This window comes from Saccopteryx bilineata, chromosome 3 (genome assembly GCF_036850765.1).
Source record: "Saccopteryx bilineata isolate mSacBil1 chromosome 3, mSacBil1_pri_phased_curated, whole genome shotgun sequence".
NCBI classification, from domain to species: Eukaryota; Metazoa; Chordata; class Mammalia; order Chiroptera; family Emballonuridae; genus Saccopteryx; species Saccopteryx bilineata.
Window position 1 is genome coordinate 163,105,569 of NC_089492.1, and position 21,862 is coordinate 163,127,430.

The 21,862-nt window shown below is 42.1% G+C and overlaps 1 protein-coding gene across 4 annotated transcripts in view; it reads right to left on the reverse strand.

Moving 5' to 3' along the window:
* The window catches only part of TBX15 (T-box transcription factor 15), a 120,391-nt gene that overhangs the window by 19,772 nt on the left and 78,757 nt on the right, over positions 1–21,862 (reverse strand). For all 4 annotated transcript variants that reach the window (XM_066268113.1, XM_066268115.1, XM_066268116.1 and 1 more), the window contains one exon: positions 16,530–16,594. In XM_066268113.1, coding sequence (XP_066124210.1) covers positions 16,530–16,594 — 65 coding nt within the window. The remainder of the gene's footprint in view (positions 1–16,529; positions 16,595–21,862) is intronic.

The following is a 21,862-nucleotide window of genomic DNA, read 5'->3' on the forward strand; positions in this document are numbered from 1 at the left end:
TAATCCCCTTCACGATTGCAACAAAAAAATAAAATACCTAGGAATAAACATAACAAAGAATGTAAAGGACCTATATAACAAAAACTACAAGGCATTGTTAAAAGAAATAGAAAAAGACACAATGAGATGGAAAAATATTCCTTGTTCTTGGATAGGAAGAATAAATATAATTAAAATGGCCATATTACCCAAAGCAATATATAAATTTAATGCAATTCCCATCAAAATTCCTATGACATTTTTTAAAGAAATGAAACAAAAAATCATCAGATTTATATGGAACTATAAAAAACCCCGAATAGCCAAAGCAATCCTAAAGAAAAAGAATGAGGCTGGGGGCATTACAATACCTGACTTCAAACTATATTATAGGGCCACGATAATCAAAACAGCATGGTATTGGCAGAAAAATAGACACTCAGACCAATGGAACAGAATAGAAAGCCCAGAAATAAAACCACATATATATGGTCAAATAATCTTTCATAAAGGGGCCAACAACACACAATGGAGAAAAGAAAGCCTCTTCAACAAATGGTGTTGGGAAAACTGGAAAGCCACATGCAAAAGAATGAAACTCAACTACAGCCTGTCCCCGTGTACTAAAATTAACTCAAAATGGATCAAAGACCTAAATATAAGACCTTAAACAAAAAAGTACATAGAAGAAGACATAGGTACTAAACTCATGGGCCTGGGTTTTAAAGAACATTTTATGAACTTGACTCCAATGGCAAGAGAAGTGAAGGCAAAGATTAATGAATGGGACTACATCAGACTAAGAAGTTTTTGCTCAGCAAGAGAAACTGATATCAAAATAAACAGACAGCCAACTAAATGGGAAATGTTATTTTCCAACAACAGCTCAGATAAGGGCCTAATATCCAAAATATACAAAGAACTCATAAAACTCAACAACAAACAAACAAACAATCCAATAAAAAAATGGGAAGAGGACATGAACAGACACTTCTCCCAGGAAGAAATACAAGTGGCCAACAGATATATGAAAAGATGCTCATCTTCTTTAGTTATTAGAGAAATGCAAATCAAAACTACAATGAGATACCACCTCACCCCTGTTAGATTAGCTATTATCAACAAGACGGGTAATAGCAAATGTTGGAGAGGCTGCGGAGAAAAGGGAACCCTCATCCACTGTTGGTGGGACTGTAAAGTAGTACAACCATTATGGAGGAAAGTATGGTGGTTCCTCAAAAAACTGAAAATAGAACTACCTTATGACCCAGCAATCCCTCTACTGGGTATATACCCCAAAACCTCAGAAACATTGATACGTAAAGACACATGCAGCCCCATGTTCATTGCAGCATTGTTCACAGTGGCCAAGACATGGAAACAACCTAAAAGCCCTTCAATAGAAGACTGGATAAAGAAGATGTGGCACATATACACTACTCAGCCATAAGAAATGATGACATCAGATTATTTACAGCAAAATGGTGGGATCTTGATAACATTATACGGAGTGAAATAAGTAAATCAGAAAAAAACAAGAACTACATGATTCCATACATTGGTGGAACATAAAAACGAGACTAAGAGACATGAACAAGAATGTGGTGGTTACCAGGGGTGGGGGGAGGGAGGACGCAGGAGGGAGGGAGGGAGAGAGTTAGGGGGAGGGGGAGGGGCACAGAGAAAACTAGATAGAGGGTGACGGAGGACAATCTGACTCTGGGCAAGGGGTATGCAACATAATTTAATGACAAGATAACCTAGACATATTTTCTTTGAATATATGTACCCTGATTTATTAATATCATCCCATTAACATTAATAAAAATTTATTTAAAAAAAAAAAAAAGGCCTCCCAACAGAGGTCTGCAAATTGGCAAAACAAAACAAGCCATCACTCAAACCTTGGCTTTAGGTGGTATAATAAGTGTACCTACATGATGAATTGGCTGTCACTGATGTGCCTTACAATCATTTAAAAGAGCAGTAAGTACCCAATGGATAAATGCTTGCAGTTGAGTTAAAATTATTTCTTACCCAGTGATTCCAACTTGGGAACCCTGTCCCCTTTGAATCTGAACAGGTAGCCATGGCAGTCCACAAGGAGTTTTCACTGCCTCAAGAAGTAGAATAAAAAGCCATGCAAACACAAAGAAGACTAATTAAAACATTAATTTCCTTTGCATTTGACTGGAATGGTGTAACATTAATTTGGTGATACTGACCCAAGATGGCACCAGTTGTGCCAGTGAAGGAGAAGAAACTCACGGATGTCAAAATAGGGGAGCTACCAAGCTGGATATCGATGCAGGATTTCACCACTAAAGTCATGCTAAAGTGTTTCAAAGAGGTTACTACTGGTACTGCAATTAGTCAATGTGAAGAAAGGAAGCATTGCTGGGGTTTCCACGGGACTGGCAGCTTATGCTGTTCCTCTAAGGAACCTGAACATACATGAGTGGTGAGCAAGTATCGCTGAAGAGGGCCCAGGGTGGATTTCACATTCCTGATCATGACCTTTGCCCAGCACCTCTGAGATTTTTCATATTGTAATTAACACCTAATAAAAGATGAGGGGTAAAAAGAAATGCTAATACTAAATCACACGAGGGGCAGATTAGCATAGTGGTGAAGAGCACCGACTCTGGAGCCAGACCGCCCAGGTTCGGACTGCAGCCCTGCTATTTACTAACGCCAACTTGATCCAGTCGTGTACTCTCCTCATGCCTAAGTCTCCTGTCTGTAACATGGGCATCAGGATGCCACTCCCTCTGCATTGTTACTAATAAATGCAGGTTGATTAGAAACAAAATATATCAAGATGAGAGAAAACAATGAAAGCGTGAAGACCGTTAGTCTAACTTAAGTAAAAGAAATCCCTCTGACTGCTCAGGTTGCAACCTGTAACAGGAGAAAACATGCTGACTTCACCGGAATTCGAAGTGTCTGCCCTCTGGCTCTGGCTTAAACGTGAAGGGGCCTGTGTTACCTAATTCCACTTCTCATTCTCTCCTCAAGACCCAAAAACGTGTCCCTCAAGCCTCTGTAGGCCTCATTATCTTGCAGATATTTCAGACTCCAATATGTTAGCCATTAAAAAGACGTCACTCTGTTAGATGACACCATCCCTGGGCAAGTGCCATAGATAATAAAGCGGGGGCCAACCTTCCTTGGCAAATGCACATGGCCAAGAGGACAATGGTGGAAAAGGTTCATTATGGAGGAGGGAGAACAAATAACAATGCAGAGAAAAATGTTAAATACCATAAGCCAGGGGACAGCTCTGGCCCGGATGGATAGGAGGAGTCTGGCAGGAGGTGGCAGCCGGAGTCCAGGACAGGGCCAGTTATCTTGAACTGTAGCTGCAGCCATGCCGGCAGGAGAGGAAGTCCAGCACTGATTACTCCCATAGCTCCGTTAAATGTCATCCGTGCCAGGGATAACAAAAGAGTATGCAAAATCTATGGAGGCTAGAAAGATTGCCAGGAAAGAACAGGAAAAGATTGGCTGGAAATAATACAGCCAATGGCTCTAAGGAGAACAGATGAAAATACAGAAACTGAAAGTGAGACACTTGGAAAGTGGTGCTAGTTGAAGAAGACAAGTGCTCAGCTCACTGGCTCTGTGCTGGCTATGTGAGCCTTCTGTAGCAATAGGGACCGGACACGGATGAGGGCAAGGTTATCTGTTTACCTGTAACCTGTGCCTAACAAAGGAGGTTGACACTATTCTCTGGATTTACAAATTCTGAAAGCTCCCACTTCACTGTACTCAGTTTTATCATCAATAAAATGGAAACCAACACCAATCAACTTGGAGATAAAAGTGAACAACATGGCCTTGGCCAGTTGGTTGGTGCTTTGTCCCGATGCACCAAGGTTGCAGGTTCAATCCCTGGTCAGGACACATTCAAGAATCACCCAATGAATACATGAATAGGTGGAGAAACCAATTGATGTTTCTCTCTCTCTCTCTCTCTCTCTCTCTCTCTCTCTTCTTCCTCTCTCTCTAATTTCAATCAGTCAATAAAATTTTTTTAAACAAAGCAAACAATTTGGACCACAGATACTATATGAAATAATTATTACTATTATTTGTATATTTACAATTTGAATGACTAGAAATAAATATGTAAGGTTGAACTGTATAAAATTGCTAATATTTTACCATTTCTACCTACAAATATAACTTCATATCTTCAGCTTAGTAGATTATGGGTATAGACAAGATGTGAGATACTTGGTTGTAAGAGAGAACTCTACTAACAGACTGTAACTGAGATTAACCCTGCACCCTTCCTCCTCTGATTCCCAAAGAAAAGTTGTTTCTTGTGGGGTCTAAGCAAAGTTGAACTGGTCCAGGGCTAATTTCTAATTGACTTTTCTTTTTCCTGTCTGTGAACTTCAGCCACTCTAATTCCTCATCCCACAGCCCTCTTTCTGACTACACATTCGTCTTTCACAGGTGTAGTGAGGAGTGGCAGGGCTTTGACAGGGGTTCCTGTGTGTGCCTAAGGAGATGACTCCTCTCTCTCTGCACATGGTCTTGGGATAGCAGCTGCTTAAGAGGGGAGCACAGGAAAATTCTTTACTCCCAGATATTTTCCCCACCTTCAGTAAAGATCCCTTCCTTTGATTTTTTTCCCTTTCTTTTCCAAGTGAGAAGAAGAGGGGAGATAGACAGACTCCCACACGTGCTCTGACCGGAATTCACCAGGCAACCACCATCTGGGGCCAATGCTCTGCCCATCTGGGACCATGCTCACAAATGAGCTATTTTTAGCACCCAGGGCCAAAAGCACTCGAACCAATCAAACCATGGCTGCAGGAGAGGAAGAGAGCAAGAGAAAGAAAACGGGTAGGGGGAGGGGTAGAGAAGCAGATGGTCATTTCTCCTGTGTGCCCTGACCAGGAACCAAACCCAGTCATTCACACACCAGACTGATGCTCTACCACTAAGCCAACCAGCCAGCACCCCTTCCATTGGTTTAAGCATGAGTTTCATTAAGTATCTTCTTCCAGCAAGCAAATACATACATCCCTGTGATGCAGTTAATGGCTCTATTTTTAGATCACTGTCCCCTGAAACATTATGTAAGGGGACCCTAGGCACCAAGAAGGCCTACCACCAGCTATATTCCCAGCAAACAGCAGTGCTGACTGATAATTAGTTCAAACTCAGATTGCTTCCTACACCTCATCCTGCAGACCCCCTATTTTTTCAGTGAGGGGCAATATACAGTGTGTCCATAAAGTCATGTGCACTTTTGACAGTCAAGGGAAAGCAACAAAAGACCATAGAAATGTGAGATCTTCACCAAATAAAAGGAAAACTCTCCCAGTTTCATACCTATTCAGTGCAGTTCGATGTGAGCTCACGCACAGATATTTTAGGGCTCCTTAGGTAGCTATCCCGTATAACCTCTACAGACTCGTCATTGACTGATGGCCTACCAGAATGGGGTTTCTCCACCAAACTGCTGGTTTCCTTCAACTGCTTATCCCACCGAGTAATGTTATTCCTATGTGGTGGCTCTTCGTTATAAACACACCGATATTCACGTTGCACTTTGGTCACGGATTCTAATTTAGCGAGCCACAGAACACACTGAACTTTCCTCTGTACTGTCCACATCTCGACTGGCATGACCGTGGGCTGCTCCACTGTATACATAGTGTTACGTCATCATCTGCGCATGTGCATATGCTGCCACATTATCCTACAGAAACTGGGAGGGTTTTCCTTTTATTTGGTGATTTCACATTTCTATCGTCTTTTGTTGCTTTCTTGTGACCAGTCAAAAGTGCACCATGTGGGACATAAAAGTGAAACTAAGAGACATTGATAAGAGTGTGGTGGTTACGGGGGGAGGGGGGAGAGGGAGAGGGAAAGGGGGAGGGGGAGGGGCACAAAGAAAACTAGATAGAAGGTGACAGAGGACAATCTGACTTTGGGTGATGGGTATGCAACATAATTGAACAACAAGATAACCTGGACTTGTTATCTTTGAATATATGTATCCTGATTTATTGATGTCGCCCCATTAAAAAAATAAAATTATTTAAAAAAAAAAGTGCACCATGACTTTACGGACACACTGTATTAAAACTATTTTGTGGGAGACAGGCTACAAGCTGACAAAGTCCTTATAGCCTAGGGCTTAGTTTAAGACTCAGCTCTTCCCCACACCCTTAGCTATTGCATGGTGGGAGGTAGTGCACTCTTATGAGAATTCCCATTTATACCTTAGATATGTAACTTTGTATCAGAAAGTTCCTTGTTTTAAAAATGAATTTGTTCTCTGCACTGTATAATAAAGCTGGCCCAGGATTTTGTCCCTTTTTTTCCTGTATGGCATCAGCCTACAGGAACCCTCCCAATCCTATCCTTTTTCTTTCTGTATTTATTTCTTAATCTCCCACCATTCTCACTCAGGACCTGGACAATTATAAGTTATGCTGGTTTGTGACAAGTGGTTCCCAAACAAGGACCTGAGTACAAGAAAATGAAACTGAAGGCAGACGAGATGAGGGACTTCCTGAGGCGCACAATAAGCACAGAGAAAGTTTTTTCTGGGAGTGCGTAGTCAGGAGTAATAAATTATGGGACAGTTAGGTCAAAAGTAAGGGACCTTTTTGTACAAATGCTTTTATCTGAGAAAAAGCCATTGCCTGAGGAGCATCAGAGGGAGCTAGAAAAGGAGAAACATAAATATGAGATAAAGAAAGGAAACTAGTTACCTCTGAGTCTGAGGATGACTCGGAAGATGATGAGGGTGTTGCAGTTATGGCCACCTTAACCTTGGCACCTCTGCCGCCCTCTGCTCCTCCTTACCTTTATTGGGGTGCTCCCAGGAGGCACAAGTTTATCCATGTCTTGGAGCAGGATACTTCTATCTCAGACCTTTGGAGATCCCCACTCCAACAAGCCTTAGATCAGGCTTGAGATGTAGAGGAAACAATAACTGGCCTTACCTGTTTTCCTGTTGTAGAAAGACAGGACAATAAGGGGAAACTAGTGCGAGAGATTGAACCTTTTAAAACTCTGAAAGGACTTAAACTTGCTTGTGCTCAATATGGGCCTACTGCCCCTTTTACACTTGGTTTATTAGATACTATTAGTGCAAAGGCTCTTTCCCCAAATGACTGGAAGGCGATTGCTTGACCCTGTCTCTCTGGGGGTGATTATTTGCTGTGGAAGTCAGAATTTTATGAAAGAGCTGTTGAGCAGACTATGAGAAACCAACAACAGCAGGTTGCTGTTATGGCTGATGTGTTAACTGAAGAAGGGCAATATGCTCCTATGGTGGCTCAATTAGAGTATCAACTAATTACTTATCAAATGATTAACCAGATAGTCACACAAGTGTGAAAACACCTGCTTACTACAGGGGCCAAAACGGAGGAATTGAGCAGAATTAGGTTGGGCCCAGATGAGCCATTTCAGTTTGTTTCAGGGCTGATTCAGGCAGTTGAAAAAATAGTGATGGATGGAGAAGCAGGAACAATTTTAGTAAAACAGCTAGCATATGAGAATGCTAATTCTGCTTGTCAGGCTGCACTCTGACCTCACTACAAGAAGGAAGATATGAAGGACTGCTTCAGAATATGTGCTGATATTGGGCCTTCATACATGCAAGGTCTGACCATTGCTGCAGCACTTCAGGGGAGGCCTCCAGGACAGTACTTTGATATAGGGAAGTACTTCGGTCAGTGGATCTTGTTTTCAGTTCAGGGGTTCTGGGCATTTTGCTAGAAATTGCCCTACTCCCTCCAGAAATCAGTCTCAGCCTCCCCCTCAGGGGAAGCCAGCTCCTAAAGCTCCTAGCCTCTGCCCACATTGCAGGAGAGGGAAACATTGGGCGAGTGAATGTAAATCTAAGTATACTGCTGAAGGACAGGTGATTCAGGGAAACAGACAGAGAGGCTATTAAAAATGTTACAAATATCCCTTATAATTCAATAGGACAGGAAAATTCTATCTTAGAAAACAAAAAAGGGGGAGTCAGGAGGAAAGACTCACCCCACAAGAGCAATTGTATAAGGCTTATTTTACTCCTATCTCGTCCCTCTCTCTGTCAAACCTGTTCTACCTATCAAATCCCCTTAGCACACCCTAAACCTCCTCCTCCTACAGATTCCAACCCCCCTTTTTTCAATCCAGATGATCACACTGTCCCTCTGTCTTCTCCCAATCAGCCCCCAATATACAGAAAAAGCTTAAAAAGGTAGAGGAGGACCTTCAAACCCCTCAACAAGATCTCCTGAGCATGGCTTTTAATGTCTATAATGACCAAGGGGAACAGGAAAAGGCAGACAGAGCCCAAAGAGATCAGGCAAAATACCAGCTCTTGGTGACCACCCTTCAAGGCTCCAGCACCCCTAACAGGCCTCATAGGACTCCATCAGGACCCTGCTTCAAGTGTAAAAAGGAAGATCATTGGGCTAAAGCCTGTCTAGCTTCTCACCTCTTGCCCAGGACATGCCCTCGCTGTGGGAAAAAGGGACACTGGAAGGTAAACTGCCCCCTCGCTCCTCCAAGGGAGGGTTCAGTCTCTTCCAGCCCTGCTCTAGCCACCTGTGACCTGACTTTGCCCAACCTGCTGGGATTTGCCATTGAAGGCTGAAGGTGCCCAGGGCTGTTGGCCCCATCTCACATCACCATCAAAGAGCCTAGGGTGACCATCCAAGTAGCAGGTAAGCTGATCTCATTTCTTATAGACACAAGGACCACTTACTCTGCCTTGTCTGAATATTTGGGTTCTGCTCATCCCTTGAAGATCTCTGTTGTGGGTGTTGATGGTCTTATTTCCTCCCTATTGGCCATGGATCCATTGCTTTGTCTAATACATGGTGTCTCCTCTGCACACTCTTTCCTCCTCCTGCCTCAATGCCCTATGCCTATTTTAGACCGAAAGCTACTGTCCAAATTCAGAGCCTCTCTCTCCTTTCACCTCCCGTCCTCAGAATCAGCCTTGTTGCTACTCTTGGCCAGCCAGATTCGCCCACTTCTGTTACAAATTTACCTCTTCCACCCAGCATAGTGAATCCCAAGGTTCTCCTCACCACCCTCACGGCTGCAAAACTCCAGGTAAAGCCCCCCTGGTTTCATCTCTCCAGGTTAAAGAAAACAGAAGCTCCATCTCCACACATGCCTACAGACAGCCCTTCCAGTCTACCTGAATCATTACCAGAAATCCAGAATTGACATTAAGCTTGAGACAAAAGCTTAATGTGCTGGAAGCAGTGGTCATGGAACTTGGAAACCAGCTACAGAGTGAGAATGTGACAACAGTTACAGTGTCATGTAGTTTCCTGGATGTGTGTGACTCCTGCTCCTTGTGACAGTTCTCAATGGGACTGAAGTGGGGTTGGGTTGCATTTGCAGGAAATGTGGAACAGTGATGGTGTCAGCATGGACTTGATGAACATATTAAGAACATTCAAAATAGCAGACTCTAATATAGATCCTGCTATATTGGTTAAGAATTTACTTAATGATCTGAAAAGGCTTTAATCCCTTTAATGTATTAAGACAATCATTTTGGTATCTGTTAACATTAGCTATGTTAATTTTCCATTTATTCTGTATTTTTTCCAGTCTGCCTCCAAATCAGAATCCCAGAAATCAGACAAGTGCAAATCTCAGCACATAAGCTAAAGTTAAAAAATAAAAAAGGGGGAACTGTGGGAAACAGGCTGTAAACTGACAAAGTCCTTATTAGCCCAGGGCTTAGTTTAAGACTAAGCTCTTCCCCATACCCTTTTAAAACTAAGCTTTTCCCCACACCTTTTTAAGACTAAACTCTTCCCTACACTCTTGCCTGTTGCATGGTGGGGGGTAGTGCACTCTTATGAGGATTCCCATTTATACCTTAGATATGTGACTTTGTATCAGAAACTTTCTTGTTTTACAAATGGATTTGTTCTCTGCACTATATAATAAAGCTGGCTGGGGGGTTTGGCTCTTTTTCCCCCATATGCCATCAGCTTACAGGAGGCCTCCCAATCCCATCCTTTTTCTTTCTGTATTTATTTCTTAATCTCCCACTGCTCACTCTCAGTACCTGGATAATTACGAGTCACGCTGATTTGCAGCAGTATTTGACCATGTAAACCAACTCCCCCATCATTCAGGGCCTGTCACCAGCTCCTTTCTGACAGTTCCTAAGTTGTAGAATTTTAAAGTCCTGGTTCAAGTCTCCAAGGATGAACTCCACAAAGAAAAATATACCCTTCTAAAAAGTCACACCGTCTCCCTGAAATACAGAAGGCCACTCTACCTGGGACTTATTGTGGGACCAACAGCAATGGCTCCCAGGGTGCCATGCCAGTTAGGAGCATGTGGAGGACACCATGGGACAGCCCCCCTTCAGTTTTCTTAGATGCAATGAGGCTGGGAGTAAGGGTAGAGCCTAACATCAAAGACAGAATGAAAGTTGCTGATAGAGAACAGCTCAAAGTCATGTACTTCACGGCACTTTTAAAACAAGTTCGTAGAACCTCTAATTCCCCAGACAGATCAAAATTGTAATCCTTTTCTTTTTATGTATGTGTTTGCTTTGGAAGAAGTCCCTGGGAATTACATCAAATTTCCCAAGCTCACTTGGGCTTTCTGTAAAATGTTGGCAGCCACCCCTAACAGGAACAAGGCTCTTGCATGAGATGTGGGCCAAGAGCCCCAGAGAACTCCGTCCTTCTGCTCCTCTGGCTGTGGGTCTCATGGTTGCCATGCTCCCTCTACCTGAGCACAGTGGGCTGTCCTTGCCTGTGGTTGGATGTACCTCCTGCAGCTGCTTCTTGACCACGGGACTCAGTATAAAGACTATTGCTTCTCTTCAGCTTTATGACCTTTGCCTTCTCTTAAGAAGGACTTCCCAGTGGAGTGGCAATCCCCAAAAATGTAATTTTACCTCTTGGTTTGCTACTGAGTGACCTTACTTGACTTGGGCTCAGTTCTGGGATCCCCTCTTTCCTGAGGCTCACAGACTCTGAAACTCACTGGGTGTCCTCCTTCTCCAGAGGGCCAGGCAGCAAAACATGTCCCCACTGTCCAGAGCCAGCTCAGTCGTGCTGAAAGGTGCACGTATCTCATATGCAATTAGGATAAATCAGTTACAGCAGCAGTCCATCTCAGACTGGAATCAAAATTGCGTTTAGTCTATCAAACTAAGCTTCTTTATGAATCTATTCTTTTCCTTCTTGTTTTGTGTCTTATATGAGCCCCACACTGTTGCTGTACCTGACTTGCTCTGTGTTGGGGGAAGGCTTTCACATACCAGGTTCTTGGTTTGCGGTTTCTCTGCTGCTCCCCAACTGTTTACTGTTTTGTAACTAAATGAAAAAGTATTATTTTACTCTGTATACCTGGAACTATAGGAGAAAAAAATATAAAAATAAAAACCTGAAAACGGTACCATCCCATTCCAAGGAGCTCACATTTTAGCAGAGGGCAAAGCCAAGGAACACAACCACAGGACAGAAAATCACCTGAAGCTGAGTGGATCTATTTCCTCAGGAACTGGAAGTTAGTACTGTATCCTCCTGGTAAGAGATATCTCCCAGAGGTAACCCTGGCTATTGTGCCTTGGGGCCAGGCCCAGCCAAAGCCAGATTTGGACCATATAATTTTTTTTAATTTATGTATTAATTTTAGAGAGAGAGGAAAGGGGAAAGAGTGAGAAACATCAATCTATTACTGAATGTGCCCTGGCTGGGGATCAAACCTACAACCTTCGTGTATCTGGACGATGCTTTAACCAACTGAGCAATCTGGCCAGGGCTTGGACCACATAATTTCTGAGAAATCTAGAAGGAGGAACAATTTAGAAATAAACACAATTCCTCTCCCATTGCAAAAACAATGTCTGGAAGTGAAATGGGTCAGGGTTTCCACTCCGAAAGGCCCAATGTCTACTACTCTTCTTCATGACATGAACACACACATATGCACTCACACACACACACTCTTCTGGTGGAGACTTCTAATCAGTGACATAGTTACACAGAAATGAAAAGAAGTTGAAGCTCCATTAGTAAAGTTCAAAGGGCAGTGACCTCACATTGACACGTGTGAATGACACTTCTTAATAAGCAGGGAAAACTACAACAGGCTCTAATGATGGTGACACCGCAGGGCTGACACTGTGGACTCACAGGGACTTCTGGTGGGGTTCTGGAAGGCCTCATGAATATCACCACTTGTCTTTATTTGAACTAGAATAAATTCCCTAAAAGACCTAATAGCCTGATGCAATGGAGATCAAAATACCAGTCTGACTATTGATAGAGGTGTCTGGAGACTATGGCACAGGTATGAGAGTTGAATGATTGGGCTAGAACTCCCTGAAATGAACTGACTCCCCCAAGCTGTAGGCCTCGTCTGCTGGGCTTACCATGCAATAGAAAACGCGCAGAAGGCCAGCTCTGTGCAGGTGAGCAGGTCCTGTAGAGCCCTTCCTCCCAGACTCAGCAAGCAGATGGGTCACCCTGGTTCCCATACAGGGAAAGGAGGAAACGATGGGGCTAAAAGCCAGGAGTACTTCTCCATGATATCTCTTTATATTAAAATACTAAGAACAGGAAGTAAGTACCCTCACCTCAGCTACCGTCAGAGAACACTGCTGTCAACCCAGCCACATGAAGATGGTGCTGCAATGACAGGCTTATGGGCCAAGATACTGACATGAGGCCTCTAAAGAGAGACTGACACGACATCCTTCCTCTCACACTCCTCCATCCTTCCTCTCACACTTCTCCCTTCCTGAGCCTCTGGATCACACTGGGATGGATTGAGATCAACAAACCTGAACATGTTTTGGTTTGAGGTTTGGCAAACTCTGTAACTCCAAAGAATCCCACAAATGTTTTGTGTTCTGCAAAACCAAAAAACACTGACCAAGTGCCTCCCCCCCTAACTTTTAAGCCCATGTGTTTTGAAAGGAAATGTAATCCGTATGTTTGGGGTACAATTTATATGCAAGTCATCAAACCGTGCTGGTCTGCATGAGTCACTTGACATCTGAAAGGCACACGAAGATCATAGATTTATAAGAACTCTGAGCAGGAGAAAGGAAGGTGATGAACAGGAACTGATACTGGCATAGAACCACTGGAAGATTTATAATCATCTAGAACCTCGCCCATCACTCTTGCTCATCTGCAAAATGGTATTAATAATTCTTGACCTCACCAGATTCTGAAGGCAGCTAGTGAGGATTAAATTGTGATAATCAGGTACTTTTGAGCTTTTCAAAGAGTAAATACAAAGTCCACTGTACTTGCCCCAACACATTTATGTTAGTCTAGCTTCCCAGAGTTCCATAGGACAAAAATGGCTTCTACCTTTAATGATTCATCCTTGTCCCATTGTGAGACAGGTGACTTCAGTGTCATTAAGTTCACCTGCTAGGAAAGTTCAGCCTGACTTCCTGTCCTCTACTTGGGAACTCCTTGTTCACAGGGGTGTAGAAATAGATGACAAAGTCACAAGGAAGTGTACAAAGACAGGCAGAGAATGTACATATGGTCTTATTTGGAATCTAGGAGGTTCTGGGTACTTGGGTAACATCTTTTAATAGATCAAGGGTTTTTAGAGAAAACGTTCTGTTCTCCATGTCTATTGAACATAAAATAAGTCCAGTTTAAATTGTTGGTGTGATACAGCAGAAAGCGCACAAGCTTTGAAGTCAGGCAGACTTAGGTTTTATTCCCTGCTCCAGCCTTGCTGTGTGACATTGGCAGACCTGCTTAAGCTCTCCGAGCCTCAGTTTCCCTCTTTATAAAATAAAGGCTGTGTTGAAGATGATTAGGAGGGACATCAGTAAAAGGTCTGAAACACAGTAAGTGTCCAATCACAGATCACTTCTTTAATCAATAGTATTACTTAAAATAGCCTGCAGGTTTTAATGGGACTTTAATTTCCATGCTAGCAGAAAAATATATAAGTAAAGCACTGAAATATTTCAGGGCTAATGAGGATCCATAGTGCTGCTTTCCTGGAGTCCTTACAAAGAAAAGCAGTCCACTGGGCAGGACAAACAGTTACTGAGCAGTAAGATACTCACCAGTCTTAAGGGAATACATAGGCTGTGGCAAAACAATGTGCCCAGGTCCCCTCTAGCCCACTGAGGAAACAAGAGGACCTCAGGACTTAAACTGATGTATCATCACAACTTCCTAACCAAAGGCAAATGCTTCCAGATACACAGATTTAGTCTCACTCTCTCTTTTTTAAGTGAGAGAAGAGGAAATAGACTCCAACCAGATCTATCCGGCCACCTCCATCTGGTGCCAAAGTTCTGATCAACCAAGCTGTCTTCAGCACCAGGGCCCAACGCTTGAACTAGTTGAGCCCCTGGCTATGAGAGGGGGAAGAGAGAGAGGAGGAGAAGAGGGAGGGAAAGAGAAGAAGATGGTTGCTTCTCATGTGTGCCCTGACCGGGGATTGAACCTGGTACATCTACACGTTGGCCTGATGCTCTGTCCACTGAGCCAACCAGCCAGTGCCCACAGCCTTATTCTCAAGCCCATTCAAATGTGGCTCCAATTCCCACAATAGCTCTAAGGCTGGTCAATGCAGCCTATCTCTCTCATTTTCTGTTCCAGGTCATGCTTCTGAAAAACAAAGATTCCAATGGAAAAGTAAAGCAAAGAAAAGAGAAAAGCCCTGGAGTACCAAGAGGCAAATAAACACACAAAGTGCCACTGGAGAGACAGGAGAAAAGGAAAAGAGAGAACTTGAATATCTAAAGACAGTAGGGTTGGTTGACCCTTTTACAAACACAGCTGTGTCTAGAGTAGAAATTCTTAGCTTCTGGTCATAGACCTTTTTGAGAATCTGAAGGAAGCTATAGACCTCTCCTAGGAAAAATGCACATCTGTTCATGCACACACAATTTTACTTAAAATATCCGGAAACTCACAGAACCCCTGAAATCCATCCCTGGACTCCAAGTTAAAAATCTTAAATGCCCTAGCGGCTTCATTGTAATAGACCAGCTTCTGTTTTGAGCTCCTATCACTAATAAGGTCCACAATAAATCCAGAAGGCCAGCTCTGAAAAGGAGGCAACAGGAGACAGCTCACAGGCACATTCTGTGACCTGGATAAAGCATAGACATTCATGGGAAGGAAGAGGCTTGCCCCTCTGAAATGAAAAGAATAGGTATCTTTTCTTCATTGGTGAAAATTTGAAAACAAAGGTTTTTGTCTTATTTGAAACAAAGAATCATTGAACAGAAAAACATTTGGCCTGGGATCCATATGCCTGAGTTTTTATGTAGCTATATCACTAACTAGTTGTTTGACCTAAAACATATTACTCAATTTTGTCATCTGCAAACTACAAGTTTAAGTGGATTTTACTTTATTCAAAAGATGTGACCTTAAAAAATTCTGAGGTAAAAAAAATTTTATAGAAATCTAAATGTATTTTAAATATATGATAAGGGTTTCATAAAAAAGTACTCTCAGAAATCATTTTGTAGACGAAATGATTACTATGACTGATTTTTAGCATACATCTGGAGTCTAATATGACATGCTACATAGTTCATGAAATGATTCTTAATATAAACTAGTTTATCTGAAAACTTGTATAGAAAATAGCAAAGTTACTCCTGACAATCTATGTCATTCTGACATAAAGAAATGACCCTAATTTGGAAAATATCTTAACATTAAAGCAAATAGTTATCACAAAGCCTACATACTTTATAAGACATACATGTCACATTTTCTAATTCAGTCAGGTTTATATAAAATGAAATTTTTCTGATTGAATAACATTAGATCAATCTTGTTTCCCTGGTGATATCATTTCTCTCCTAACTATCAATAGCTAACAGATTTTAATTTAGAGAAGAGGGATTTAGAGAGAATAAAGAATTAACCAGAAAAACATCATAGTCTCCCAGGCCTTTTACAACAGTAACAAATAGTTCTATGAACAACAGTCTTAAGAGTTTCACTATGTAACAACATAACCCTAACAATGATGCAGGTCACCCAGAAAGGTGGTGCTCTATCCTCTCTTTATTAAAGCAAAAAACATCTCATATATTTTGGAAATATTTCCCAGAAATATGTTTAATTTTTTTAACAAAGTTTTAGTTCTTAAAGGTAAATTTATGAAAATTTTTATTTACCTACAATTATTTCCTGATAATGAAAAATAAATGAGATATCACTATAGGTTCCATAGCCACATATAGATACTTATCAGAAAAAGTAACAATCTTTAGATTATAATAACTTACCATAAAATTTGTTATAAGCAGCTGAATTACCAAACATGATGTAGAGGCAGAAATACGATGAGGGCTTTGATCTGGTCATTTAATTTAGAGTGTGCTAACGAAGAATCGGCATAATTCAGCCTTTGGGGGCAGGTTTTTCCCTCTTGGGTCAAGTCTCTATTTCTCTTTGCACAATGGCACAACATCCAAGTGTTTTCAAAAAGCAGGAGCCAAAAGCCACCAATGAGGCATGGTTGGAATAATGTCACATGGAAAAGAAATGTCAAGGAGTCTCTTTCCCAGTTATTCTTACCTGTTTCTTCCCGAATCTCTGAATCCTTTAGCAAAAGGGTTTCGGTCAATTTTTAATCTGGTGATCTGCAAACAAACAAAGTATGAATTATATTTTCATTAATGGACTTCCTTTCTGGTTGATCCTAGAAAATTAACAAAAGTCACTCTGTTAATAACAGCCAGTGTTTTTATTTCATTTCTTTTAAATTGAAGATTTAAATGGAAGTTTATATAGGACTAGGGCCTGGCACGCGGATGTCTGATTCACCTGACCCACTTCTCTTTAAAAAATAAGGTTTTCCCAGTGTGACTCCATAAACTCTTCTCTACTCACCATTTTGGCCTCAAAATGGTGATAAGCAAAAGTATTGAAGTGGAACACTAGGTCCCTGGTACATGACACACAGGAGGCCCTTGAAAAGTGCTTATTGAATGATGAGTAAATGAATGGGTGAGCAAAGGAATGAATAATGAATGAATGGATTCAGCCAATCCAATCAATAGAATCACCAAGACAACCTGCCTAACCTGAAGGATCCAAGTCCCTGACTGCATTACCCATTTTACTTAAGTTGTGCCTTTCTGGCCACTAGGGATTATTCTTTTAATGACCTGAAGTGGTCTCATCAAAGATACAAGAAGTAGTTATTCTTCTGTCAAGGTTGCCCCTATGGAAAATCTAAAAACATGTGACTGAGTGGGGTAGAATGCAGCATAACTCATCTAGGCTTGAAGGCTCATAAAAGAATCAGAAGAAATGGAGGGGCAGCTCAGAAGGCTGAGCAATCTGAGTGCAAACAACTGTGTGACCCAGCTTGAATGAGTCTTTAGGAGCCATCTGGTCAAGCTCTACTTAGTACATAAGGCCCTCTCATTGCATCCTATCTTAGTTTCCTCAGTCCCTGTGGTGGAAGTGGTATATATTATCCTCGTGCCCCTGGCCTAGAACAAGCCTGACCAACAAATTCCACATGAGCTCTAGTGTTTCTACTTTCAGCCTTGGTCATGGATGCATTTCAATACAGTCACGTCTGAACCAGATGTTAATGACTCACTACATTCAACCAATAGAGTCTTGGGGATGGGGGCTAGGGAGCTCAGGAAAGGAAGGAAGGTACTCTCAATGGAAAGGAATTCTAGAAATAAGAGACGCTCATTATTTGAGATCATTCTCTTTTTTTTAATAACTGCAGAACTTATCACAAGGGCAATTCAAGTTCTTTCCAGTGTTGCAAATCTTTCCAAGACCTTCTTCCATCAAAGTGGAACTTCCCAAAGCCATGGTCTTTAAAGGTCTTTAAAATGCAATGTGAGATTCCGATGAAAAAACTTGAAAGTACCAAAGTTATTTTTCCCCTTAATGATCCTTGCCTCTAAAATGGCATACTAATAACGTAGCACTAATAACACAGCAACAGCAATTTTACATCTATTTTATAGACCAGAGCAGGAGCCTGAAGCTTCAGCTTTCCAAAGTGTGCCGTCTGCCCTGTGAACACTGAGCTGAGTTTAAAGACTGTCACTGCATACTGTTTTTGACTTAAAATCAGTCCTTTTTTTCTCCATAATCCACAGCAATAAACCACACACCATATTTTCTTTTTAAGTTTGGTTATAATATTTTATTTTCTCTTTCAAGTTGGCTTATCCCGTCCGACTCATTTATGGTAGGGTTTCTGATATACGATTGTGCTGCCGTGTTTCGGGGGCCTCCACAGACTCCTGTAAATATAACGACATTCTGTTTCATGGGCCTGGGAGAAATAGTTGAAAACTATTTTGTTTCCCACAATTCACTGGATCTCAGGCCAGCGGGTCTGTATGGAGATTTAATAGACAAATGCCACCAAATATTAGGAAAAACAACACCTCTGTACTTGTTTCAAAGCTTTTAATGTGTGATTCAGAGAAGTTTATGAAGAGTATGGTTGTGCTACTCATTATTGATTTATCATCAAGTGCATTTTGTGTGCAAAGCAATGAAACAGGAAGCAAAGGTGGCAAAATGGTGGACAGTCGGTACATGGCTATCTTTGTCTTTCTCCCCAACCCAAGACGCTTCTAATGTAGAAGAGAAAAGCAGATATACACACTAATAATGACAATGTGAGTCAGAATGTGGTTAAGTGTGCCATAAAGGCAGAGTGCTGGGAGGGTCTGGAGAGGCAGGGCTTACACCAAGCTGAAGGGCTCTGAGATTGCACCTGTAGGCAGCACAGGAACTACACTTGAGTAGTTAATTTGCAGCCCTACTCCATAATGATGTTTATAGATTAGACCATAATATGGCTGTCTGTCTCTATCTCCCCACCTTAGACAGGGTCACCAGTATCCATTGACTAAACTACTCTAAATAACCCTCAAACTAATTGCCCTTCTACCACTCTTGTCACAGTCCAATCTCTTCTCTACATAGCAACCAAAATGATCTCTGCCAGCACGTAAATGGGTCGTGTCATTCTCTTCTGTGGCTACCACTGTACTCAGATTCAATCCAAGCTCCAGACCTAGCCTTGCAGGCCAGCCTGCCCTGGCTCCTGCCTCCCTCTCTGTCCCCACCCACATGCCTCTGCCCCTGGTTCATGGGCTCCAGCACAGCTGAGCTGCCCTCAGTGCTGGGATGTGCCAAGCTCTTTCCCTTCTCAGGCCCCTCATACCCACCCACTCCACCTCCAGACAAAAACACTCTTTCTCTGTACTCTTCACATAGCTGACCCCTCCTCCTCCTGAGTCTCACTGTAAATGTTAGCTCCCAGAGAGATCTTCCTTGCTCACCCCTCCAAAAGAGCCTATTTCTACTATTATCTTTAATTGACCCCTATTTAATTCCATCTTTGCCCTTAACCCAGTTTGCAATTATACATTTATTTTGTTGTTCATATGTTACTATTTGTCTCTCCTACAGGTCTATAGGTAGGAACCCTGTCTATTTTATATGCCATTTTATTAAACAGAATCTAATATGTCATGCTCAATAACTATTTGTTCAATGAATGAATAAGTGAGTGAGAGAGTGAACGATGATATGGGAACAGGGCTCCCCAGTCCCAAAGCCATAACAAGCCTCAGAGACCATAGACCAAACAATTCCCTCAGTCCTATTTGCTCTCACTGCAGGTGTTACAGACAAAAGTCTTAAATGTCCTTCCAGTGAGAACAACGTCTATTAGTAGCTTTTTGTGCAGCCAAAGCTACTCTACAGGAGTCATGTTTAAACTCAGTCCAATAATCATGGGGAGACACGGAAAATACAGAGATTATGGGAGCATTTTTCTTCACTAATTTTATTTCCAAAACCATGCACTGATTTGTGAAGCTGAGTTATTGAGGACTGCAACACATGAGGGGGTGATGGCTGACCTGCCACCATTCATTTCAATCATTTTCACTGATTTTTTTTTTGGCCTAGTAACATAGAGGCAGTTAATAAATGAGATGTACCTCACAATGTACATTATAGCCATAAATAGCACAACCTACAAAGAAAATAACATCTTGAATATGATTTTACAGAACCAGTGCTGAAAGGGCCTACTCTTGTTAACACTTAGTTCTTCTTATTTCTTATTTTTTACCATATTGCTTGAAGGGTGTTCCATTGGGATTTAAAAAAAGAAAAAGAGCCACCCTGTATGGTTGGCTCAGCGGTAGAGCGTCGGCCTAGTGTGCGGAGGACCTGGGTTCGATTCCTGGCCAGGGCACACAGGAGAAGTGCCCATTTGCTTCTCCACCCCTCTGCCACGCTTTCCTCTCTGTCTCTCTCTTCCCCTCCCGCAGCCAAGGCTCCATTGGAGCAAAGATGGCCCAGGCGCTGGGGATGGCTCTGTGACCTCTGCCTCAGGCGCTAGAGTGGCTCTGGTCGCAACATGGCGATGCCCAGGATGGGCAGAGCATCGCCCCCTGGTGGGCACAGCGTCGCCCCATGGTGGGCGTGCCGGGTGGATCCCGGTCGTGCCCATGCGGGAGTCTGTCTGACTGTCTCTCCCTGTTTCCAGCTTCAGAAAAAAAAAAAAAATCTTACACTGATTTGATTGGAAAGAGAAGGTAAAACTGGCACAGTAGTCTGAGATGTAGTGAGTGACTCAGAAATCTGACTGCATTTGCTTACCTAGGTCATGAGACCAATTCTCACCAAGAAATAAGACTATGTTACCTGAGGAGAATAGGGCTGTATCTTTTCGAAATCTAGTTTCCTGTTTGGGAAAAAAAATCCAAAACCCTTCAAGATTCAGCAAGCTTTTTTCCCTTAGAGAAAACAAAGATTCTGTAATGGAAATTTCCTACTAATTCCATGAGGACATGTTGGCACCAATCTCTTCCCAAAAAACCCAGAAAGTGTGGAGTCACCTTTATTCCAACCTCTACCATTTTACTCTCCACAATGAGATTCTGGGCACAGTGTACCTTCCTCTCTGCCACAGGCCAGCCAAGTTGGCACTCTAAGAGCAAATAACAGTAATAATAAGTTCAGTGGGAACTTATTATTATATCCCAATGAGGGAAAGCTCATTGGCAGCTGAAAATGTAAGGAAAGTGGTAGGGGATGGTGTTTGTACCGAACTCAAAGAATAGAAGGAATACAGACAGATGAAGATGAAGGGGATGGCATTCCTACAAGGACAACAGCACTTGCAAAAGTAAGGCAGCTACAAATATAACAGTAAAATTCTAACTAGACTGCTGAACTCTTGTGAGTGCCTAATGAGGATTAATGAAAAAGAAGCCTAGAAATGTAGTTTGTAATTTACCACAGAGGACCGTAACGGAAAGAGTTGGGATCCTGATCCTTGTTCCTGAGGCACTAAGGAATCATTGACAGTTTTTGAGGCAGAAATGAGGCAGTCACAGCTGTGCTTTTGGAAGATCCATCCAGCAATGAATATGTGTGATACCTGGTGAGACATTAAGCTTGTGGTCCAGGAGACTCTGCCGGAAGTTACCACAACAGCTCAAGATGGTAGTGGGAGGGGAGATCAGATAGAGGAGGGGAGGGTCCAGAACAAGGGCAAAAGCAATGAAATTAGAAAGAAGAAAATATTCCATCAGTAGAAGCAACAGAGTTCAATGGCAGATTGGATGTGGGAGAGTCAGGTGGCCAGCCTTGGTGATCTCAACAGGAAGCATAGGGTTAATAGCAGAGAGGACTGGGAAGAGCCACTAATGAATAGTATAGGTTGGAGTATTTTGTTTGCCAGAAACAAAACACCATGTTCCCACCTGTCAAATGTTGACTTGCTAAAACTGCATTGGTCTGAATACTATAGAGGTTTAAATAAGTTTATAGACATGAATACTCATAATTTTTAATATTTGAAAACCATGTGTCAATTGCATCTGTTTGATAATGATAAA